Source organism: Peromyscus leucopus, chromosome 13, assembly GCF_004664715.2.
Source record: "Peromyscus leucopus breed LL Stock chromosome 13, UCI_PerLeu_2.1, whole genome shotgun sequence".
NCBI lineage: Eukaryota > Metazoa > Chordata > Mammalia > Rodentia > Cricetidae > Peromyscus > Peromyscus leucopus.
In genome coordinates, this window is record NC_051074.1 from 41,343,558 (window position 1) to 41,369,725 (window position 26,168).

General features: G+C 40.4%; 1 protein-coding gene across 1 annotated transcript in view; it reads left to right on the forward strand.

Moving 5' to 3' along the window:
* The window catches only part of Abca12 (ATP binding cassette subfamily A member 12), a 165,477-nt gene that overhangs the window by 120,487 nt on the left and 18,822 nt on the right, over window positions 1-26,168 (forward strand). Inside the window, exons 27-41 of the mRNA XM_028870100.2 lie at window positions 239-394; window positions 1,310-1,496; window positions 3,863-4,081; window positions 5,414-5,610; window positions 6,398-6,558; window positions 8,777-9,013; window positions 9,831-9,981; window positions 12,237-12,489; window positions 12,964-13,050; window positions 14,069-14,162; window positions 16,548-16,675; window positions 18,447-18,534; window positions 20,960-21,065; window positions 24,639-24,693; window positions 25,270-25,447. Coding sequence (XP_028725933.1) covers window positions 239-394; window positions 1,310-1,496; window positions 3,863-4,081; window positions 5,414-5,610; window positions 6,398-6,558; window positions 8,777-9,013; window positions 9,831-9,981; window positions 12,237-12,489; window positions 12,964-13,050; window positions 14,069-14,162; window positions 16,548-16,675; window positions 18,447-18,534; window positions 20,960-21,065; window positions 24,639-24,693; window positions 25,270-25,447 — 2,297 coding nt within the window. The remainder of the gene's footprint in view (window positions 1-238; window positions 395-1,309; window positions 1,497-3,862; window positions 4,082-5,413; window positions 5,611-6,397; window positions 6,559-8,776; window positions 9,014-9,830; window positions 9,982-12,236; window positions 12,490-12,963; window positions 13,051-14,068; window positions 14,163-16,547; window positions 16,676-18,446; window positions 18,535-20,959; window positions 21,066-24,638; window positions 24,694-25,269; window positions 25,448-26,168) is intronic.

Below are 26,168 nucleotides of genomic sequence, written 5' to 3' on the forward strand. Positions count from 1 at the left end.
ATGCTTGCATTTGTAAGTGAACAAAAATCATCCAACCACACACTTAAAATGAGTACATTTATCATACAACCATACTTCACTGACATGGATTTTTAAAAAGAGATGATCTTCTTGGCTTTGTTTTGCAAACTGAACTCACTCTTTTAGTGTGTATAGTATTCTACAAAATGAAGCAATTTCCTGAACCATTCATAGGGTTTCATTTCATTTCATTCTCCCTCATGGGTTCTCATTACAGGGACATATGGCATGGCAGCTCCGTGGTATTTTCCAGTCCTTCCTTCCTATTGGAAAGAGCAATTTGGATGCGCCGAGGTGAAGCGTGAGAAAAGCAATGGCCTTATGTTTACCAATATCATGATGCAGAACACCAACCCTTCTGCCAGTAAGATAAGTACGTCAATAGCATATATCATTATGTGAGAAATGACATCAAAAACTGCATGACCAGTGGACTTAATTACGTTTTCCTAGATGATAAAATTCTCATCCCTTTAGTCATGCACGAGTATGTCTACACATATGTGTTTACACTCTTACAGGGGTTGAATTGTGCCTTCTTCTGGGCTCATTAGCTCAGTTGGTTAGCATATGCTGCTAATTAAGCCAAGACCGTAGATCCCTTCGTGGTCCAGTTAGACTCACACAGAGAACAAATTTGTTCCTTGCCCGCAGCCTGCATCCCTTACTCTAGCCATCTGCTACCAGTCGTAGGAGTAACCAAGAAACCAAAATGGGTAATGTAGCATAACCCACAGCTGATGTGAGAAAAATAGTACAACGCTCATGCCTTACTCAGGGCAGTGAGTGCTCTTGTCTCTATGAAAAGATGCCCTGTGTAAGTGGTGTGGTGGTGATGTCGTCTGAAGAAGGTATAGATAGGAAAATTAGCTGGATTCTGTAAGCCACAGATCTGAGAAAACCTTGTTACTGTAAAACCACAACTTGCAAACATTTATTTCATAAAATGATACCATCCTTCCCAATCAGAGAACAAACTTTCTGGGTTGTCTTTTGAATATTTAAGATCTGTTTAAAAAGGGAAACCATAAAATTATAAATCTGTATTCAGGAAGTGCTTTCTCCAACAGAGAAGGCTAATATGCTAAGCCCTAGAGAATGTGGTTTTCACTCCTGCTCATTCTGTAAGCAGATCAGAAGGAAGCTAGAGAATATAATAAATCAGTCGTTTCTGACCTCTTTAAACTTAAAGATTGTATTTATATAATCTCCAATTTTTAAAGGAAAGTCTACTCCAGCTCCATTAATTACTGATGAGCTTCCAACTGTTCTCTTGGTTTCTCTCCAGGTCCTGATTGTGCATTCCCCCCCAACATTGAACCCGAACCTAAAGATCTCCAAGTTGGAGTTGCCCTTCATGGGGTCACGAAGATGTACGGCACAAAGACGGCTGTTCAAAACCTCAACCTGAACTTCTACGAAGGGCACATCACATCATTGTTGGGTCCAAACGGAGCTGGAAAAACCACAACCATGTATGCTATTGTTCAACTAAATGTCAAAGGAGGCCATTATTAACGATAACCTTTTATAAACTAAGATTCCAAACTAAGAAGAAAGCAGAGCTATTACGTACGTCCTCTGGACAGTTCAACTTGTACACCCCGAGAGTCCAAACTGTGAGCTTGAAGGCCATCTTAGGCCACTGCGGGATAGGTTTATTTGTGTGACTTAGTGCTGGTCCATTTCGTATGTCTTAAAATGCTTAATTCAGTGCAAATTCCAAATAACAGTAAGTTTGCTTGGCATGGCTTCGATCAGTGGTTCTCAACCTGATGCTGCAACCCTTTAATACAGTTCCTCATGTTGTGGGGACCCCCAGTCATAAAACTGTTTCCTCACTACTTTGTAATTGTTGTTTTGTTACTGCTATGAATTGTAATGTAAATATCTGATATACAGGATATCTAGTATGTGTCTACCAAAGAGGTCAGGATCCACAGATGGAGAACCACTGTCTTAGGGAGTAGAGCACTCTACAGCACAAGGTGTTCATATTGAGACAGGGTCTGTTGAAGGAGGTACACAGTGCCAGTCTATTCAAACGCGTGTGCTCTCTGGTTAATCCCTGATCTCGGATCTATACTGCGGGATCTGTGAGTCTGTCTCTTTTATTTGTGTTTATCTCCAGGCCAGGTGTAAGTCTGAGTTTGCACATCCTAGCAGCATGAACACACAGCCCCGTCTTCCCTATCACAGGAAGCACTTGCCTTAGTTCATAAAGAAACAAAGAATTGCCAGCATCATACACAGGTCAAGGTGAAGAGCAGCAGATGGACTGTTCTTTCTCTCTACTGACCGTCCTGTGGCAAGGTAGAGGGAGGATGTGATCCCAGGATTCCTAGGTTATTTTTTACCGTTTGTGTGTTTGCTTTGACGGTATGTCTCCAGCGCTCTACCTGCGCATATTTGCTGTCAGTACTAAGATATCATTGGACTCTAGCCCTTCAAGAAATGTCTCACGTGTTGTACGTTCTATTTTTAATCATCTTGAGTAAGTTCAGGGACTTCTCAAATGCTGCTGTCAATATTTTTCTGAAGAACTGGAGGCAAGTGAAGCTCACGATAAGAGTAAACATGTAGCCTCTTGTTTGTATGTCCTGTTAAAAGCCAGGGTTGGCTTTCTAGAATACAATACCTATAAAGAACACTTCTGAAGCATATTTTCCCAATGGGAAATAAGAGGCTGGGGAGAAAATAGACAGCGAAGGTGTTTGAAGAGGCTATAATTTTGGCTGAGAATGCCCTATTTTATTGGTCTAGATATAAACCCTAAAATATCAAAAAGAAACATGCTATTTGTGTTTAATGTTACAAGGAAATTGCATGTTATCTTGATTCATTATTTAGTACTATGAGAGACAGGGGAGAGCTTCTCTAAGACCTTCTGGGAATTATGTTACAATGCAGGGAGGAGATTATTAATAAATAACTGCCCAACTTACTAACCACTTGAAAGGTGTTGAGGATTTTCTAGGTAGAAATACTTTGGCCATAATACAGAGAATGGGACTGACGATGGCCCGAGTTATTTCAAAAGCAGGCATGTGGTGATGGCTTCTGCCCCCTGGTGGTAGCAAATGTCAGTAGTTAGGGTACCAAGAGACCAAGAAGGTGCAAGCATGACTTATGAAATAGTTTTCTGTAAACAGAATATGAATTCATCACTCAACAAAAGAGGAAAAAATAGATGGTATTGTGGTTAAGATCATTGCTGGTCTGAGGACCCTGTAAGACAGTGGCTGTCTGTATTCCTAATGCTGTGATCCTTTAATATAGTTCTTCATGTCATGGTGACCCCTGACCATAAATTATTTTGTTGCTACTTCATAACTGCAATTTTGCAATTGTTATGAATCCTTGTGTAAATAGCTGATACACAACCCCTGTGGGGTCACAGCCCACAGGTTGAGAACCACTGTTATAAGGTGTCTCATGAAGATGTAGCATCGTCTGTTGGATTCACTAGACAAGCCTGGGATTAAATGATAGAATCTGATCCGGAGACATAAATTGGAGACTTGCCAGTCTATAAATAACATTCCAAGGAAACGCAGTATGTTCAAGGAGAGAGTGTACTTTCAACTAAAAAGTGCCCTTAGTGTTAACATTATTACCACCACCACCATCATGGAGTGTTGCACAACACCCTAAATAACTAAAAGCTTAAAAGTCATTTTGATTTTTTTCATTCCCACTTAATACCTTTTTATTTCACAGCTTGCCTTCACTTAAAGAGATGCACTCCAACATTTTTTTTTTAGCATATGAGATTTATTTAGTTTTGCTATCTAGTTTGAGTGATTGGTCCATACCTAATTTATTACATCTTCATTTCCAGCTCCATGCTGACTGGGCTGTTTAGTGCCTCAGCAGGTACTATTTTTGTATATGGAAAAGATATCAAGACAGACCTGAATACTGTTCGGAAAAACATGGGAGTCTGCATGCAGCATGACGTCTTGTTCAGTTACCTCACCACCAAGGAGCATCTTCTCTTATATGGCTCCATCAAAGTCCCTCACTGGACCAAAAAGCAGCTCCATGAGGAGGTTAAAAGGTGAGTTAAGCCAGAAACATGGACATGGCTCCTTAACCTCTCCCAAAGACACATATTGGTCAAGCTCTAGTAGTAATAACAGTAGAAAATGTTCTCTTGCAAACCTTTTTGCTTTGCTTTCTATTTTTCTGCTAACATACATACTTAACATTATTACCATCTCCAGCTGGCTATACACACGTCTTCCTCAGTGTCTTATATGTTGCCCTGGTCTTTGTTCTGTCCTTCAGTTCTGCATGGGTACTACACCCCAAAGTCTTTTAACTGGACTTCCAGCTACTCCTCCTCCTCCCCCATCTCACCTATTCTTATTAGAAAGCTGTCGGAGCGGCCAGGCGGTGGTGGCACACGCCTTTAATCCCAGCACTCGGGAGGCAGAGCCAGGCAGATCTCTGTGAGTTTGAGGCCAGCCTGGGCTACCAAGTGAGTCCCAGGAAAGGCGCAAAGCTACACAGAGAAACCCTGTCTTGAAAAGCCAAAAAAGAAAGAAAGAAGGAAAGACAGCTGTCGGAGTAAATTTTGTCACCTGCAAATCAGGCCATGTCATTCCTGTATCACCTTAAGTGACTTTTGCCGCATTTCGCATGACATTCCATAATGTCATTACTGAGGCCTACCAGACCCTACATGACCTGTCCGCTGTCTCATGTCTATTTTCTTTATAATTCTCTAGTCACTCCGCTCTGTGAACATAAGCGCACTCATACCCTTGACTGCACACAACTGACTCCCACCGGTCTTCCTCCTTACTCTTCACAACTTCCCACACCCTTCCCGAGAGCCGTTTGACCTACTCCTGGCCAAATGACCACTATTTTGGTCTTTGCTTCTCTCATTTTTTCTGAGTGACTACTATATATACAACCCTGAAGTAGTATATATTCCAGGCGCTCTCTCTCTCTCTCTCTCTCTCTCTCTCTCTCTCTCTCTCTCTGTCTCTCTCCTTTCCTCTTTTATTAATTGTGTGTTGAATACCACCTGATCTATTATAAACTTTCTTAAGATTATGATTATCTAATGGCTTTTCTTCACATTTTGGACACATGCATATATAATCTCTTAATGAACACGTTGGGTTTTTTAGTCTTTTCATTGCTTTTCTCTAGGACCTATGACATGATCTGGCATAAAAGAGCCCAATGTTCTAACCATTTGTCAAGTGCATGGACTATATATTCTCTTGTGTTTTTTCTTAGTAATTATTTTTATGTAGACAATAAGATGATAAATGATAATAAACTATTTTATGTTATCAGTGCTGAATTGTACTGATCATCAAAGACATACTCAATGACTAGTGAACACAATGGCACCATTAATTATTTTTTGAAGGACTTTAAAAGACACTGGACTGTATAGCCATCGCCATAAAAGAGTTGGGACATTGTCGGGAGGAATGAAGAGGAAATTGTCCATTTCTATCGCTCTCATTGGTGGATCAAGGGTAGTGATTCTGGATGAACCCTCCACTGGAGTTGACCCGTGTTCTCGTAGAAGCATATGGGATGTCATATCCAAGAACAAAACTGGTATGAGTATTTTTTTTATAACTTTTCCACGGAGCAGTCAGAAGTGTGCCCTCAGGGTTATGCAAAATCAAATTGATGCTTTGTCTGTGTATGCTACAATACCCTCAAACTGTCTGAGGTGGGCTCTTTCTTTTCTTAAGATTTCTCAGGGAGATTTCTGGGTCAATAAGTTAATACTTATCCAGTCCTCACTGTAAGTTGAACCTAATGGACTTTGGGGGATCATGTAGATCCAACGGCAGTACTGAAGTCTGCCTAGAGGAGCATGGAATCTAATTAGAGATACCAAACATACACAAATGAAAATAAACCGAAAACAGACTAAGTAAGTGCTAACAGGGTGTGTTGCAGAGAAGTAATCAGACTGGAGTGGATCAATCAGAGAGGAATATTCAAAAAGTCTTTAAAATTACTGCTCTTTCATAGTGAAGGAAGGGGAGAGAGAGAGAGAGAGAGAGAGAGAGAGAGAGAGAGAGAGAGAGAACACTGAAACAATGCAAACTGAACTCTGACAAATGAGAAAGAGTTGCTGATGTACACTAAACAATGGACACTAGCTGTAAAGCTTAATAAGGACCAGTTGGTGCCAAATTATATAGAAGACAGCCTCCTGTATATCTAATAACACCCTTCTGAATTGCCCTTTGATTGTTACGGAGTCTCGCTCACCTCAGTTAATACCACTCTTGTCCCAAGAAATCCCAGAACTGACTCTTGCTAATTCTGTCCCGTGGCGCCTGTATCCTCATTTTTCACTCTGTGTTTTTCTGGACTGTGTTTTCTCAAGCCAGAACAATCATTCTGTCAACACACCACTTGGATGAGGCTGAGGTGTTGAGTGACCGCATTGCCTTCCTGGAACAGGGTGGGCTCCGATGCTGTGGATCACCATTTTACCTCAAGGAAGCTTTTGGGGATGGCTACCACCTCACACTCACCAAGAAGAAGGTTTGTAAGAGGGGAAGTGCCCTATCTCTTGCAGTAACGAGTTAAGTGTGTCTATGAAGTGCAGGCTAATTCTCTCCAACTTGACTCATTGCTTAAATTTCAGCACTATGCTCTCCTACGTGGTTCTTAAATCTAGGCAAGTGTGTTAGTTAAAACAGCAACAACAACAACAACCAGATTTCTGTTCCCATCTCAGAGTATCTGATGTTGTTAGACTCCCTGCCTCCCACACCCAGAATTTACTAAACTTCTGATAATTTCCTATGTGCTATCAGCATTACTGGGTACTGCACAAAATGATGCCCTTCTAAAGGTTATTGATGGACTGCCAGCCCTTTTCTCCCCTAACATTTCAGACTGTACAGAGAAATTTAAATTTTCTGGCTTGGGGAAAGCAAATGAAGAGCAGGTATGAAGTCATGCCTTCACTTGGTGATGGCAAGTGTTAGACTGCAGAGTAGAAACTGACTCAGATCATCTTTTGGACAACTCCGTATCTAAGTAGTTCAAGCTGGGGTGGGGGGGCTCTTTCCTTAGCTTTACTCAACTACTTCTGCCTTATGCTTTTTCTTTTCTTCTCTTTATAGTTCTTCTTTTTATTTTGAAGTTTTCCTTTTACCACAGTAACTTTTATTGGTGTATATCACTGCTTTTCATTGTAAAATGCTTTTCTCTCTCTTTTTTTTTGAGTTTTTTTATTAAGAATTTTTTAATTTATTTTATATACCAACCAGAGATCCCCTTTTATCCCTCCTTCTGCTCCCCCCAACCTTCTCCCCCATCCCATCCTCACCCCCTCCTCTGAAAAGATAAGGCCTTTTTCATAAATAATATTCTTATTAATTCTTAGAGAATTTCATAGGATGTAGTTCAATCCTATTCATTCACAAACTCCTTCCATACACACTCTCTCCATCTTTCCCCTTCCTGCACACCCCACTTTAGTTTTCTTCTCCGTATCCACCCAAATCAAGTCCAGTTTGTGTTGCCCAACAACTTTGGGGAACAGGGACCTTCCATGAGTGTGGTCAACCTGCTAGTGGTCACGTCACTAAACAAAACCAACTGTCCCTCTTCCTGCAGCAAATACCGCTATCTTCCCATCTAGCGATGGGACTCCATGCTGAGACTGTGTCTGGCTGGAGCTAGAGCAGGTCTTGTACATGCTGTCACAATTACTGCTAGTCCATTGATGCTGCTGCCCTGTTGCGTCCAGAAAACACTGTTTTCTTGAAGTCATCCACTACCTCTGGCCCTTACAATCTTTCTGCCCCTCTTCCTTGAAGTTCCCTGAGCCTTTTGGGGAAAGGTCTGATATATATGTCCCATTTATGACTGAGCATTCCATAGTCTCTTATTCTCTGAACGACGGCCAGGTGAATATCTCTGCTAAATGTCATCCACTGCACGAAGCTTCTCAGATAAGACCTGTGACATGCAGTGTTTTATGGGTCTAGCAATAAGTTATTAGGAGTCTTTTAATAAGATGTTCTTCCTTAATAAGCTGTCTCTTTCTACCCCATGCTTAATTAAAACGGCATGACTTTTCTTCCATTCCTCTCCTAGTGGTTGCTGGGATTTTTATCTAATCTGTACTGCATTCTCTTTTTAAACTCTAACGAAACTATCCTTGAGCTTCCAAAATCAAAAATACCAATAATTCATCATTATCTTTAGAAATTCATATATTAAGGGATATTTGCTGCATGATGTTTCGAAGCATTATTCCAGGCACTGGGGGCAGCATCAGTGAATTCATGATATAAATACTCCATATTTCGGATTCATGAACTTCATGTTTGATGGAATGTGAAATATTCACATGCTATACTCAATATGTAAATCATGGAACGCATTAGCAATTAGCAAATGATAAATCACATAGAATATTTATTTCTATAAATATAGACAGAAATAAGCCAGGAATGGGAGAAGAAGTGTCAGTGAAGCCATGAGCTGGGGCTGGTGTGAGAAGGGGGCATGTTGGCTGTCGGGGTGCAGAGACCCTGAGGAGGTGGGCCTGCACCATGGCCTGACATACTGTAGGAACCCAGGCGAAGAGCTGACGGTGCACTAAAGCTCTAAAGGGCGGTGGGTGGACGGATGCAACTGGGAGGGGGCGTGACCTATAAGTCCCCACGTGGGACAGGGGACAGCTACAAGAATGGTATGTGATCGGACTCAGTAGAGTTTGCTTAGCTCTCCGTTTTGTCCACAGAGTCCCAATCTAGATACAAACACCCTCTGTGACACAGGGGCCGTTACAGCCATGATCCAGTCACACCTCCCGGAAGCCTACCTCAAGGAGGACATCGGGGGAGAGCTTGTGTACGTACTCCCTCCGTTTAGCACGAAGGTCTCCGGTGCTTACCTGTCACTCCTGAGAGCGCTGGACAAAGGCATGGGTAAACTCAACATCGGCTGCTATGGCATTTCCGACACCACTGTTGAGGAGGTATGTGGCCATCTCTTCACTGCTTGTTCCATTGATTTCTTTATTAGTTGTGTTTATTTGTTCTTTAAAGTACCGGGAATCAGACCCAGCCCTGTGATCATAGGCAGCCGCTGTACATCAGGACTTTATCTGTACCACCTTCCTGTGTGTGTCCACGTCTCTCTGTGTGTATAGGTGCATGTAGTTCACAGGCACTCTTGTCCACATGCCTCCAGTGGTCATGGGACAACCCCTAGAATCATTCCTCTGGTGCTGTCCACTTTGCTTTTGGAGACAAGGTCACTCACCAACCTAGACCTCAGCAAGTAAACTGGACTGGCTGGCTTGTGAGCACCAAGGATCCATCAGTGTTCACCTTCCCAGTGCTGACATTACAAGTGCACATCGTGAATCTGGGTTCTAGGGATGGAAGTCTGGTTCTCACTTACTGACTGGGCTCTTTCCCTACCCCCGTTCCCACCACCACTACTTTATTTATTGGTGCTCATATGACTTTCTCTGCCCTTAGAGAAAGTTATGAAGATTTTTCCTAATTAAAGGGAAAAGTATTTTTAAATAAATATGGCACAAAATCAGAAAAACTTAAAATTCTCAGTACTATTCTAACAGAAGACTGACTTCGAAGAAGAAAGTTTTTTTCAACCTTTTACATCTAAAAGATGAGAATGACCATCTTTTACACGTAAAAATATTCTCTTAATGTCGGTTGGGAAATAGTTGTCTTAATAAATGTGATAATAATTTAAAAAATAAAAATCGAGGTCCCAAGAGATGTATACCCTTTATGTTAATGAAGTGATATGGCTTCTTTGTCTAGGTCTTCCTAAACTTGACAAAAGATTCACAAAAAAGTGGTAACATGAGTCTCGAACACTTAACGCAGAGGAAAGTCGGGAGTCCCAGTACCAACGGCACCTCCACCCCCGACGACTTATCTGTGAGCAGCAGCAACTTCACAGACAGAGACGGTACAAACCCAATGCGCATGCTTTGCTTACTTTTCATAGATGACATAATTGGGAAAATAGAGGCACTGATTTTGACTCTCCTTTGAAATTCAACCTTAAAGTTTCCTTTTAAATTAACCGTCCTAACGCATAAAAGCATCCTTCCAATTCACAAAATATTCATTATGGCGGATCAAATTCTCCCTTTCAAAAATGAAATGGTTATGAAAGCGAGGTGAATGTGGGAAATCCCTTTGACAGGTGATGAGGGGGTGCTTTCTGCTCATCAGAAACGACGCTCTGGATGTACCTGTCTGTAATTTCAGAGGTGTGCTTCCCAAGTCACGGTTCTTCCTGCAATCAGGGCTGTGCAGGGGACGGGCATGGCAGTCTTATCAGGAGCACTCTATCATTAGGTGCACACACATGGAAGCAAAGGCATCCAAAATGAAGTTGTTGGCTTTTTGTTGTTTTTTGTGTTTTGAATCATCTCTCACTGGGAAAGGTATCTATCTCCCTCCAATTCTGATTCACTCAAGGGACAAAAAAATGCTCTGTTTGGGGCAAAGTCTCTGACTTGATTAAGTTTGACCTGAAGGTTAATATCTGCATTAAAATGCTTTGCCTTCAACTGTTCACACAGGATATGTTTGGAGAAAAAAAAAATCACGTTTTTGACACAGCTTTCAGGGGTTAAGTTCTTTTAAAGGTAGCTTTTATTATCACTTCATTTCTTTCCGACAGTTAATTTATACCCTGGAAACATGATTTACTTAAGGAAGCATGTAGTGAAATGATATATGAATTATGGAGTAGTCATTTCAACGGTTTGCTTAGAGTGGGAGACATCTCTAGAAGCAGAACTTTTAATTAAACATTTGCCTGTCTTGAAGACTCAGGAAAGATTGTCGTCGATGTTTGTTCACTTCTGGAATCCGAGTCTCACCTGCCCTCTGTCACACTTCCCATTTTTCATCTGTTGGGGGATATAATTGTGGATTCTGAGAAACTGAGGGCTCTGATTGGAAAGTGGTCATCTGCTTCGATATATTTGCCTCTGCCTTTTTCTCATAATTTGAAACTATTCTTCACTCGGAATGTTCCCCTCATTGACATTATCTTTGAGGAAGCACATTTACTCCATTTTGATACACCTGTAAGTCCTCCACGTGTAATTTCTCAAGAAACAGAAAAGAATACTAATTAACTCAAAATATCCAGCTCCTTGTTCAATTCCCTTCTGCAGAGATAGGAGTCTGCGTTTAAGCTTGTTCGCTCTGCTTAATTGGAATTCATTTTAAATTAAGCAGCTTTGTATTTTTTCCTTATCAGCTAAATGAAGATCATGATTTTTGTGCTGCATGATTTGTGATGGAGAATTTTAAGTGTACACAGAGCTGACAAATGCCATTGTCTTATCACATGTGAAAATGGGTGGTGGCAGGTCTGCTTGAATCGACTTTGGGGGAAAGCTGATGAAATGGTTGGCCCTAAGAGCCCCATGGAGCAGCCGTGGTCATCATGGCTTCCCTGGCTCTCAAAGGCAATGGAGAGGTTCTCAGGAAAGCATTGCAAAGTGGGGGTGAGATGTTGATAAGTTTTCAAGGAATCTTTTATGGGGGCTCTAGTGCTGAATATGGAGTCTGGAAAGGCCGTAATCATTCCAAATTTCTAGTGAGAGTTTAATGAATACATGCTTGGATGAGAATTAGATCTTAGAGAAGATTTCCTTTTCTTACATTTAGAGGGAGTTCATTGGATTTCATGTTAGAAGGAGAAGCAACCAAACTAATGGTCTCTGCTATAGTAGGAACCGGTTCTTACACTGCTAGGCTGGTGTTTTATTTATACTATTTCAATTCGACCTTGATGAGGCTATTTTCTGTATTTTCAAAATTACTAATTACATACTGGGCCTGCATTGAGACTTTGGAGTAGGGAATGGGATTCATTTATAAGATTCTGCATCTTTGCTTTTTCCATGTTATATTACTACACATATACTATAACTAGTGGTATATTATATTATAACTAGTGGTGGTGAGTCATAATTTTCATAACACTCTTATATTCAGCTATATATGAGGCACATGTTGTGGTCCCTGATTTAGAGCCATATTAGAAATGGATTGCTAAATCTTCAGTCCGAATATTGAAAACAGAATCTCCTCCCATCCTACAGCACGGTACCATTCAGCTGTGGTTTGTGAGGTTACATTATGACTTGATTTATGGAGGTTGCCTGGAACTGCGTCAAATCTCTTGTCCTTTCTCAGACAAAGTCCTGACAAGGAGCGAGAAGCTGGATGGCTTCGGCCTGTTACTGAAGAAGATAATGGCTATTCTCATCAAGAGGTTCCACCACACTCGCAGGAACTGGAAAGGTCTCATCGCCCAGGTCGTCCTCCCCATCGTCTTCGTAGCCACTGCCATGGGCCTTGGCACACTGAGAGATTCCAGCAACAGTTATCCCGAGATCCTGATCTCTCCATCCATTTATGGCACCTCCGAACAGACAGCCTTCTACGCGTGAGTGACTTTCTGACAACATTGTCCCCACAGAGGTTCCAGAAAAAAAAATACAGTACTTAATTCTGCTAAAGAGATGTGCTACTTCTATTCCTAACAAATAAGTTCTTAAGAGGATTTACATGCATCTACAAATAAAATTAGAGTGTATGTTTACTTTTAAGGGTTAGACTTTAATCATATGTGTTTGATAAATTCATGTCGTAGGAGAACATCAGGGCAGTAAAGCCTGCATCTTCCATAAATTTTTACACCTATAGGGTGGATGTACCCCAGTGCTAAAACTCATGTGTAGCATGTGTGGAGGCCTGGAGTTCATACCCCAACAGAAGAGAAGGGGAGGAGAGTGGGGGAGACAAAGAAGTAGGGGGGGAGGGGATGTATAAAAATAGTCTTGTTGACAGCACAATTCAGGTCTTAAGGTTATTAGTGAACGTGAGTTAAGTGACAAGTCCGTGTCGCTTGATACTGCAGGAATTTTGACCCAAGCACGAACGCCCTGGTCTCAGCACTATGGAACTTCCCTGGCATTGACAATGTGTGTTTGAATACAAGTAACTCGTAAGTTGTCACCCCTTCTTCTTCTTCCCAGCATTCTAGTTGGTGTGAGTGGGCATGGGAATACATGAGGTACACATGTGTGATTTTACTGGAAAAGGATAATATTCTGATAGAAAGTCTGTGTCTAACAGATTTTATCTCTTTCTTTTGATTCATTCATTGGCAATACTATACCATAGTAATAAGCATTACATTCCTTATACAGTTGTTCTTCTTGTATTCATAGTTATATTTTACAATTGCAACGTGAGAATTATATCGTTAATCCCTGTTTATTGTTTTTAAAGATATACTTCTTTTACTTTTATGTGTATGTGTGAGCACCTACATGTACATCTGTGTATGACATGCACACCTCATGCTCACACAGACCAGAAGAGGGTATTGAATCCCTTGGAACTGGAGTTATAAGTTGTTATGAGCCACTCAATATAGATGCTGGGAACCAAACCTAGGTCATCTGAAAGAGCAGCAAGTTATCTTAACCACTAAGCCATCTCCAGCCCCATTAATCGCTTTACAGATGAAGAGACAAGGGACCATAGGGACTCATGTATTTGTCTAAGGAAGCCTAGATTGTACGACACATAGGTAACCTGAGATCTAAGGCTCCCGACTCTACTCTTGGCATTTTCACATTTACATCCTAGCTCATTTAAACTTTCAAGCTAGCACATAATGTATATTAACCTGGCTTTAGTGCATCATCAGAGAGGATGAGAGGCACAAACTGAACAAATGAGACACCGAGTCCTGTCCTGCCATAGTGAGAAAATACACTCACTATGGTTCAACTTTGCTTAGTCAACTGATGCTGTCCTGTAATTCTCACCCCAACTAAATGCCAAATCAAAAACACTGTTGCAATGCATAATCAGCTTATGAAATATCAACCATACCTGGGTCTACCTACCTGAATTCAACACCAACTACTTATTTCTCTGCTCCCACACAAGCACTGAGAACATGCATGTGTGCACATACGCACAGCTCACTTTGACATCATTTTTATTTCCAGGCAGTGTTTTAAAAAAGACAGTCTGGGAAAATGGAACACGAGTGGAGAAGCTATTGACAACTTTGGTGTTTGCTCCTGTTCAGACAATGTCCAGGTAAAAGAGAATTCTGTTTCAGTATAGTCGGGGGCTGGGGGTGGGGTGGGGAAGGGAAAATAAATAGCAAAACTTGAAAGATCTATTCAGGTTACCAAAGAGTCAGTATAATTCATTTTATGGAAGCTAGTAGCTCAAAGATATGGGCCCAGGCAGCTCAAAAAAATATTGACTTTGAACTTCAGGTCACTGTTTTAAATCTGACTGAAGACAAATTTCTAGATGTAAAAGATGGTCCTTTTGGAACCCAACTGAGAATGAATCTTTGGTCTCAATTCCGTTCTAGCTGAGAAGCTCAGCTTCACAGCACAAAAGGTGGCCTTAACTGTCATATTTGAAAATATAGTGGGCAGGCTACCATAGCATCAGCTGGGAAGTCGGTCGCCTGTCTGTCTAGAGAGGAATTTCACATGTTCCCAAGCAACACTTGGAAAGGTTTTTGCATCAAAATTCATTTCCTGAAAATTTAAAAAAAAAAATCCCACAATCACTTTATCTTTATTCTATGAATCTAGATCTTTACTTTCTAAGCTATCAGCTCACTACACTGTCAGGGGAACAAAGTTAACTGGGCAAATTCCATGTTGCTGTTTGAATCATGATGTACGTATCACATACATATCGTGTATGAAAGTGAGCGCCCTCGAGGAGAGGAGGTGTAGTCAGGATTTAAATGAAATGCAAACAACATTGAACTGGTAAACTTATGCAATTGATCTGATGAGTTAAAAATGTTAAAGAAATTTTTATTGAAGAAAAGTCACCATTGGTCTCTAAGGATCACAGTGGCACCAACTTCTCTCTTGCAGGATGAGTTGCTATCGTTCCTAGGGCTTTCTTCAAGTATAGGAAGGTTGTACCCTGACTCTAGTACAACACTTTGCAATGAAAATATTTCTAGTGAGCACAACCCATTTGGGCATTTCCATGCAAGATAGTTACTAACAATAAGACCTAGTATTCAACAAAGATCTTTGGAATCTTTCAGTTTTGACTGTTAGTCTCTCCTGCCATTTAGAGCTTTTATTCCCTTTTCTAATTTAACAACAACAACAAAAACTCATTGTTTTGTGTACTGCGTTAAAAAAAAAAACTTAAGTGGCTAAAACCTCATCTATTTTCTTTGAGGGATGGTAGCGATTTGCCGGGAGTGTGAGAAGGAGGCTTTTGTACTGATGGGATTCTGTCTTCTGCATTAGTTGCTAATTATGTGGGTGTGTTCACTTTGTCAAACTTCATCAAGCAGTGCCTTTATAATACACGTGTTTCTTTACATGTATAATACAATTGGATGAAAATCTTCAGACCTGTACTGTCTACATGGAGGCATCTTCCCCTGAATAATCGGGAAGCCAATGCCATTCTGAAGTTTGATCTTTGGGTAGATGCAACTTGATGTACCATGAAATCCAGTTCTGGCATTTCAGAGGCCTCTGCAGTTTTATCCAACTCACGTGCACTGTGAGCCTCTGGCTCTGGGACTTGGTGTGAGTGATGAAAGGAAAAACCACGCGGAGCTAGGCTTTCCTCCAGGTTAAATAATATGGCAATGAAGCCTCAGGAGCCAAACCAGAGCTAGGTCGTGTGAAGTGTAGACAGCCAAGTGTAAAAATAAGTGTGTAAACGCAAGCTCCAAAGCTGGCAGAGTGGGGCACAGCTGTAGTCTTTGTCCTTGGGAGGTGGAGCAAGAGCATCAGATGTCCAGTGGAATCCTCAGCTCTGTTTGAGGCTAGTCTGTCTGAGCTAGAAATCCTGTCTTAAAATCCCATATAAGTAAATAAGAAATAGAAATGTAATCCATATGTTAGGATGTTCCTAGTGGTCCAAGGAGGCACAAGAACTCTCGTCACTACCTTTGTTACTTTTCTGTAAGCCCCACATTAGTTCTTAAATAATAAATACACATATTCGTATAACCAATAGGTAAAATCTATATGTAATCTATTTAATGAAGTTCTTACTCCTAGGTTAGGTAGCTAAAGCGAATATGGTGTGAACTTTCAATTCACCGCTGTCATTTTGAAGAGTTTCTTCTCATAATGCTAGTTTTTAATTTGAGACAGATTCCTTTCTTATTCCCTATAAATTCTTGAGATGTTTGACATATTTCTGCTTCAAAAAAAAGTTTACTTTGTCAGTACAACATAGGAAAGATCACGTATTTGCTTTAGGTGAGTCCTAAACACATGTGCATATTCTACATAAGTAATAATTGTTCCAATTTCTTGGCAGTAGGCAAGTTCTTCTCCAAAGTTCTTGGGAGTCCAAGGGCACTTAGATCACATCTCAGCCTTTGCAGTAAAGGACAAAGCAGGAGACATTGGCATCGTCTATTTAACTTACACAGGACAAAAAGGAAGAACTTAATTTGATTTTATTTTCCAGGAATGCCCTAAATTTAACTATTCCCCACCTCATAGAAGAATTTATTCTTCCCAAGTTATCTATAACCTCACTGGAAACCACATGGAAAATTATCTTATATCAACTGCAAATCGTTTTGTGCAGAAAAGGTAAAATATTTTGTTTATTGCATATTTCATTGATTTCTGATTTTTTTTGAAAAAGTAGAGACGATAATTGCAAATTCTTTATATGGTTAAATTGATCATTGTTTTGATTTGATTGACTGATGGTTGATCTGATCATTGATGTGGTTATTTATATGGTTCAGTGTGTTTTGTTCTGTATATAGTCTTATGTATTGAAATTTAAGTCATGACTAAGTCAGGATTCATTTGAGCAAACTAAAAATCACTGGCTTTTTAAAGTCTTAAAATGTATTGCTGAATCTGTACTTATTTTTATCTCAAAGCAATAGGAGTTATTGACTGTCCTGTATGTACTTGGAGTTTCAAAGCATGACTTTTTGTGACGGTTGGCCTGAGTTGCAGTAATAATTTCTCAAAATGCAGATTGGGTCTGTGTGTGTGGCAAGGCCTTGTCTCCCGGTCCCCTGCACATTTGCCATGATGTAAAGCCCATGAGCTTACTCAAAACTTCCTCCTTCCCTCCATTTCTCCTTCATTTCTCAATGTGCATAAATTCTTCACATTCACTGTAGAATGTTATTAAGTTAAAGACAAGCCAAAGAAGAAAAAGCATGATTTTTCTACTTATATAGAACCACTATTAATATTTTGGGATTTTTCTCTCCTGAGATTTCTATCACAGATATACAAGTAAATATTTTCCACAGATATGGGTTTAATTACAAACAAATATTTAAATATTTTGTATATTCAAGCATATTAAGTGTTTCATATGGTCAAATATGTTATGATAAAGTAAATTTATTATAAATAAAAAGGATTCATTATGAAAAACTAGTCTGAAAATCCACATTTAAAAACAAACTATGAGCCTGTCGGTGGTGATGCACACCTTTAATCCCAGCATTCAGGAGGCAGAGGCAAGCAGATCTCTGTGAGTTCAAGGCCAGCCTGGTCTACAGAGCAAGATCCAGGACAGGTACCAAAGCTACATAGAGGAACCCTGTCTCAAAAAAAACCAACAACAACAAAAAGCTATGATATAATTTGCATGTTAAAATTATATCTCTGTGCCATCACGTCTCGCATGAGGCTATTGTAGTGTAAATTGCACTGCCCCATTATTTCAGTTGAACCTAATTTGGTGAATATCTAAACTGGTCTATTCTGAATATTATGACTTGGATTTTTAAAGTCAATTTTTATGAAAACCATCACATTGAGGGATCTTAGAGGAAAAAATGTAGGAACAACCAATAAGCTGAGGGAGAATGGTTTAGAACAGAAATTAAGTGATTTGAAAAAAGATGATAGATGATATCATTCTAGTATTAATTGCCTCAAAAGAACATTTAAGCATTATCGTGTTGGGTTTTGAGACAGAAAGTGGAAATAATTAGGTTATGCCATTCTTTTTTAGAACGCTTATTGCATGCATGAAGTTCTTTAGTGTGGTGTTTCTTTTGGAATTTTTCTTTGGGCAGGATCTCATGTCGTAGTCCAGGCTGCCTTGGAACTCAAAACAGCTCTACCTCCTCAGTTTCCCGAGTGTTGAAATTACAGGCATGAGCCGCCACCCTTAATTACCTTAACCGCTTCCCTTTAGTTGTGGTGTCTGCTTGAGGTAAAATATAAGAAGGATCAGTAGAAAATATTTATCAGGTTGTACTTACTTCATTCTGTTTTGTGTTCTGGATGGAAAGGAAAAGATAAGCTCCTACTTCAATATTTTAGATCTACTTCAAAAGATTTTGTCCAGTAAAACAAACGTAAATTTTGTTGCTCTATGTAGATACGGAGGTTGGAGTTTCGGCCTGAATTTGACTAACGACCTTCGTTTTGATATAACAGCAGTTCCCGTCAATAGAACTCTTGCCAAGGTAAATTCGGGTCTTGCTTCTGGGAGAGCAAATAAATCGGGATGTGAAGTTGATATATCTAAGCATTTTCATGTGAGTGACACAAAGCATAAAAATCAATTCTGTGTGATGCATATATGTACTCTAAGGAGGCACAGATACATAAGAGCCGGAAGACATGTAAACACTGTACACAGTGGTGCTTCTCACAATAAACCAAAACACAGCTCAAACACCCATCTGACATAGGATAAATACATTCATTCATTCATTCATTCATTCATTCAAACTTTCAGTAATGAAAATGAAAGCTGAAAGCACTCCGCTCTGGATAACAAGCAGGTGAATGTCCTGCGAATCACTGAGAAGTAAAGAGAGAGATGGGCAGTAGTGCATGGACCATGTCCATCTTTCTGTAAACTTGCAGGACAGGGAGAGCTCAACCACACTGTTCAAGGAACCAGCCGTGCTGTGATCTGGAAGGTTAGAGATCAGGGAGGAGCTTAGCATTCCGTAGTTTCAGTGTGCAGTGGGTTAATATATGTAATCCTTACACCTTTTTGTCTCACTGTGCCTTTACACTTCATGCATTTTTATGTATGTGTCACGACCTTTTAGAGAATGGGGATGTGTGTATTTAGCCTTGCTTCTCTCCAAACCTGGAATAATAACTAATCACTGGAGATAAATAATTCCAATGTTTTCCCTTTCTTCTCCCAGATAGCACAAACGCTTTGAAACAAGCTAGTCACTGAGTCAGACATATGGCTACCCAGATGATAAATAGCAGTTACAGGGATTTTATTTGCTAACTTATTTTTAGTCACAGAAAATTTTAATATCCTCTGAACATTTCTCGCTGGGTGTGAGAGACCCATACAATTGAGGAGGAAGTGAAGCAATTAATATTCACTTAGTGACTGTTGTATGCCAGACAGCAGGGTCACCTTTCAGAAAAACCATTTCATTCCATTCTCACAACATCCCCACTCAGTAGACACTGTTGGGCCAGGTTGTCCCAAAGTGATGTGGAAAAGAAGGATCCTGGGACTTCGGCATCCTTTTCTTCCTCTCCTCTCTCCACATCCTGAGTAAATGTCCTTTCATGATCAAGGGAGGTCCTAATATGAAATAATGTCTAAGTCGGAATGCAACTTTAGATTAAGACCATTTAAATTGAATTACACTAGCGTTTTAAACACCTTGCATTTGATGTAGAAAGGGAAGTAACTCATCCTGTGGGTTACTTTCCCCCAACTAGGCACATAAAGTTAGTGGGGGATTTTATTTATTTATTTATTTATTTATTTATTTATTTATTTATTATTATTTATTTATTTATTTATTTATTTTGGTTTTTTCGAGACAGGGTTTCTCTGTGTAGCTTTGCGCCTTTCCTGGAACTCACTTGGTAGCCCAGGCTGGCCTGGAACTCACAGAGATCTGCCTGGCTCTGCCTCCCAAGTACTGGGATTAAAGGCGTGTGCCACCACCACCCGGCGGGGGGATTTTAAAACAATATTTTTTTTCATTTTTTATTAATTACTCAATTAACTTTTCCCCAGCCAGATCACATTTCCTCTCCCTCCCTAAAACACAAACAATAACAAAAACCAAAAAGCACTTCAGTGTACAAACAACACAAAATGCTCCTTGAAAGAAACTTTGTTATACGCAAGATTATTGTGAAAAAGTGTTTTAAGCCAAACCTTTAAAACTATTTATAATTAAAAAATAATTATAATTTTTTTTAAAAACCAAACTGTCAATTTTTGTAGTTAAAGACCCGAGGCTTACATCATTTTTTTATAATCCTTCCTCTGATCTGTTGCTCTCTGTTTTTATCACTGCTCTTCAGAGTCTTCATTCTAGTCTCAGGGTCACTATGGCTGTGCGGCAGAGATGCAGTGGTTTCCCAGTTCACTTGAGGCTTTGCCTGCAGGAGAATCGAGAGCAGCGGTTCTCAACTTTCCTAAGGCTGTGGCCCTTTAACACAGTCCCTCGTGTTGCGTTCATAATAACCATAAATAATAATAACCATAAAATTATTTATTTTTGTTGCTACTTCATAACCGTAATTTTGCCGCTGTTATGAATCATAACGTAAACATCTGATCTGAAACGAAGGATATCTGATGTGCCAGATACGAAAGGGTCGTTCAGCCCCCAAGGGGGCAGTGACCCACAGTTTGAGAACCGCTGGTCTAGAGCAGCTGCTAATTCAGTCCTCTTACTCAAAATAGCTGATTCCCCAGCCTCTGTCCACCTGCAAATTGAAAACCCACAGACCCGCCTATGATCAACCTCCAGGGATATCTCATTAGCTTCAGAACGAATCATCAGGAGATTGATGCTCTTCTTGAAAGCAAAGCATCCTATCAGATGTTAAGAGCGCTTAATTTCCTCGAATACAACCCTGACCTCGTCTTCTTTTGATATTTGACAGGTGTGGTATGACCCAGAAGGCTACCACTCCCTCCCGGCTTACCTCAACAGCCTCAACAACTTCCTGCTGAGAGTTAACATGTCAGAGCATGATGCTGCCCGGCACGGTAGGCTCATTGCACAGTGGCATCTCTAACTGTGTTCTTTTCTACAGTCTTCCGTGTGAACATGCTCTCTGAATCTGATTCCAACCCCCCTCCCATTGTGGGTGTTTTACAGCATCTAAACTGCAGGTCTCCAAGAAATGTTTGGAAATGGTAACTCCTTCCAGGTGGAACGTTCTGGATAATCCCCTTACCTTCAGATTAATTTAGTTTCCTCATTTATCAAGTCAGGAGAGTAAAACCCAGACTTCTTACCACTCTGCTCTCATGGCTAGTCCTTACATCTCATGGAAAATGTTCCAGAACTATTGATGTATCTGCAGACAAGAACTGACTGATTAATATTCGTAACTATTGTTCACGGATCTGTATATGCAATTTTTTTTTTAATGACAAGGTCTCACTCTGTAGCCCTGGCTGCCTTGACATTGATAGAGATCCGCCTGCTTCTGCCTCCTGAGTGCTGGGATTAAAGTTATACACCACCACACTCAGTTAGGAAGACAAAACTTTTAAAACACAAACTTCTACACTGTGCCCAAAGTGCTATCATATACAAGGCACTTTTTATATGACACATACGTTGTGCAAAATACTGCTGGCCCTTACAGTTCTCTATGGAGTTAGCATTACTCTTTGCTCCCATGTGTTCACTGATTTGCTAAGGTGAGATTTGAACTCGGGGCCCTCTAAGCCTTGCCTGTTACTTTTGCTTATGTCCCCAGCTGTTTTATCCAAACTCAGCCAGGTCCACTTCAGCTTTGCTTCCCCAAAGGCCTCCACATCATTTCTAAACAGGGCAGGAATTTAAAAGAAGTTGATTTATTTTTTTCTAATTCAATTACTGTTCATCAGAGCATTTCATCTCCTTGAGCCTTGCTCAAATTATTTTTCCATAGGATCCTACAAAAATAATAATAAGGAGGGAGAAAAATGAAGTAATACATTTGCTGGCCAGAACCCAGCCTAATAACCAGCCTGTTAGGAAGGATAAATGGCACAAACTATCTTTTATAAAAGCTGACCCACCCCCCTTTGTTTCATCACCCCCACCCCCCACTGACCCCTCACCCACCCCCATCTCCCCCCATTCTGGTGTCTGCTAATGTGCTGATAATTACGGAAGTAACTATAGTGTCAGATACACGGTCCAGCAGCAGAGTCTTCCGGAATCTTCTTTTCAGAGGAAATAGTGTTTTCCCCCAACTGTTTAGGCTTTTTTTTTCCGTAGCAGGAAGAGCTTGAAAGAAAATACTAAGACGGATAGTTCTTAGGTACAGCACATTAATAAGAAACAAAGTCAAAAGTAGTAAAGAAAATGAAATGGTGGCTGAAGCTGGGTAAGTGTAACCTGGATTGAAATACGGTTGGAAACCCTCCTGCGGGCCGTTTCATTCAGACCAAAAGACACGTATTGTTGTGACAGATAATGAAAGTGTAGCAGCTACAGAAATAGCTCGTGGGAAGTACCAAAGATGCAGAGAATGGGACGATGCCACCTCGCCCAAAGGGTCGGCTTCCAGAAACCCGTGTCCTGATTTCCTTTCTAATTAGTGTGCATTGCTTAGACCAAGGCAAATGGAGGCACGCTCTAGGCTCCGGCAGGCTTGTTGTAGGGCTTGGCCATTGAGTTTTCAGTTACAGAGTATGAAAGAATCTGGAAAGCATGAAACTTATGCTGACCCTAGAATGAAATTAATTTTTCAATTTAAAAACAAAGCTTAAATGAACTTATATATAAATTAAGAGCGGTGTATCTTCTATTCCTTGTTAATTTTTATTATTCAAACTTATGAAAAGTGGTAGCATTCTACCCTCTCTGCTAGACATTTTATTCCTTCCATCGAAGAAATCTGTACCACTCTTAAAGATTCGTTGTTTCACACTGTATGAGTGTGGGGTCTCGTGGCAAGAGAGCTTGTCTATAAAACTCAGCTATTTGGTCTCACCACCTCTTTCTCAACATCCTTTACTTGTTTGAAGGCATCTTTGTTAGACTCCAAGTGACCTGGGGTTTTACTTTAGCTGTAAAATTCATTTATTCTGAAGCTTAATATGCTAATAGAATACTTTAATTAGCTTTCATTGGCAATGCCAATATCTGTTCTATTCATGTGGTTCCCTCTAGTGGTTAACTTCATGTGGAAATTCTGTTTTCTTCCCAAAGAATATTGGTTTGTGTGTTTTCTCTGACAAATGTTATACAGCATTGCCTTCCTCCTACCCTGCTAATGTTTAGTCTTATCCGTTGCCTTAGCAGCAATGGCCAACAGGAAGCATCTCATTTGAGTTTGATATCTATAGGTACCACCCAAAAGGCCTCCTTTTGATATAGGTTACATGTGAGGAAGATGCTCATTGGAAATTTAATGCTTGATTTGCTTTAATAAGCATCCATTGGTCAGTCATATACTTCAAACATTGTGTTGGATGCTGTAGAGACTGTGGGGAGGTTTATGATACAGGGGTCTAGTCTTGATACATTATTTCATCTTTCAATAGATACTCATGAGAACACCTGATTCCACAGCATTTTGCAGAGTAGACAAAACTATATTTGCAAAGATTCCTTTGGTTGAATAAAAATACTTCTTGATTTCAGGAATAAAAAGTATAAATAAAAGGCAAACATTTCCCTGTCTGTATTATAGTTTAGAAGGCTTTAAGAAGGGCCAAAAGAAAAATAGACCCTTGGTTAAAAAAAAAAGAAGAAACTACAGAGCATACTGGTCAGAACCTTTAATCCCAGTGCTCAGGAGAGAGTAAGAGGTAGGTTCATCTCTGTAAGTTCAAGGGCAGCTTGGTCTACATAGTGAGTTCCAGGCCAACCAAGACAGCACAATGAGAACCTATTTAAAAAATAAAAATAAAACAAAACAGAGACCACGAATTAATTTCTATCTGCACAAGAAGATAAGAAAATTCCCCTATAATGTGATAAAAATAAGAGGTCAACCTCGTTTTTTATTTCTTTATTTTTTGTCTTCTTTTTTAACTGTATTTTTTTAACATGCTATTTGGCTTAGTTAGGGTTAATATTGGTGTGACGAAACACTGTGACCAAAACAATTTAGAGAAGAAAGGGTGTGTTTGAATCCAAACAAGTCCATATCACTGTTCATCATTGACAAAAGTTGGAACAAGAACTCAAAAAGGCCAGGAACTTGGAGGCAGGAGCCGATGCAGAGGCCATGGGGGACTTCTGCTTCCTGGCTTGTTCCTCACGACTTGCTCAGCTTACTTTCTTAGAGAACCCAGGATCACCAGCCCATAGATGGGGTTCCATCATCTAGTATGGCATGTGCTGTATAAGAAATGTATGTTCTTGTCTCTTTCCAGAAGGTTCCATGCTCAAGTAGCAGGGTTTCTTTTCTTATTAAAAGAATATCGGTACTCACAGGAACTTGATGGAATTAAGGGGCAGGTGGGGGGAGAATTTTCCTTTAAATGAGAATCTTTGAAGTATAATTCTTTGGCTCATCTTGTAAGAAACAAAGCATTGTATATTATCCATATGGAAGCTGGTGCTCCTGACAACCAAATGCCCTCTGACAGCAGGACTTTCTCCTCCCCCAGGGATCATGATGTACAGCCATCCTTATCCAGGGGTGCAAGACCAGGAGCAAGCCACGTAAGCACATCTCTCGCCTTGGCATGACTCCTTTCTCGTTGGCATAGCCGAGTGTCTGTATAATGCCCAATAATTGGAAATCACAGTGGTATCCGAATGAATGTCAATCTAGAAGGCTGGTAATATAAGTCACTGACTGGGATAAAAGGAAGTCTCTGGGAGGGGGTGGAGAAGGGCTGCCAAGCAGAGCCTGTTGCCCGCAGATTCACCGAATCTGCTGCTTTTATGAGTCAAGTGCACAAGTGCTTCATCATTTCGACTTCCCTGCATAGCATTTAAGTACTGTTCCTTTGCTCCAGATCTATATATCCCTTACATACACTCTGTAACCCTTGGAGACCGAGGCTTTTCTATCACACATCCCTAGCCAATTCAGATGTGCGAGTGCTACATTTATTCCCGGGGTCACAGCAGAGTCATGTCGAAGATAGTATCTGGCTGCCTTGCAGGAAGCCTTATTTGTGTCCCAGCCAGCTCTTGTACTGTTTTGTTGATAGTTTTAGTCATGAATCTTCCTGAAGGGAAAAGAGTTCCAAAAACTTATGTGTACTCTCCTCTCCCTATTGCTTATGATAGAATCAGCAGTTTAATCGATATTTTGGTGGCGCTGTCCATCCTGATGGGCTACTCTGTCACCACGGCCAGCTTTGTCACCTACATTGTCAGGGAGCATCAGACCAAAGCCAAGCAACTACAACACATTTCTGGCATTGGTGTGACATGCTACTGGGTGACGAATTTCATCTACGACATGGTGAGTAACTTCTGTCGTTGCGAGAGAGACAGGATCAATTTGAATAGAAGTCTATTAGCTTTACATTCAAGTGTTATTTGCTTTAATTATTCAAATTATTACTGCAAGGACATCGAATTAAGTAAAATCAATTGGATCTGGCTTATATTCATCCGATGGTGGGTGGGAAAAGAAACCTACCTCCGCTTATCTCTAATATCAGATTCCCACGGTGCACGTTAACATGCAGATTCCTGGGCCCCTCTCCAGGTCTATTAAATCTGTGTCTTGGGAAATGGAGTGTGAAAAGCATGCATTTCAAACAAGATCCCCCAGGTGATTTTTAAGCACATTCAAGTCTGAGAACCACTGCTGTGGCAAAATAGAAGCTTAACAGCATTACCCTGTTGTGCCAAATAATCAAGCTTATAAAAATTTAATCAACTAATAGTGAAAAATTCAAAGTAGTAGCTCCTGCTGAATGATACACTAGAGGAGATTACCAGAGACAAGGAAGGGTGTATTTCATTGATAGCACTCTCCTTTCTGTAGAGTGTTCCCCAAGTTCAGATGATCAGACTTGACTCCAAATGTACCAAGGTTGGCCAAGAGCCCAGAGGAGTATGCATTTGCCCGCGATTGCGGCTGTTGTCTGAGTTGTTGTCAAGATCATTGGCTTGAAGAGTTGGGGAGTAATTAACCACATATCCATTCCGTTAATGCATCCAGTGAGGTCTGAAAT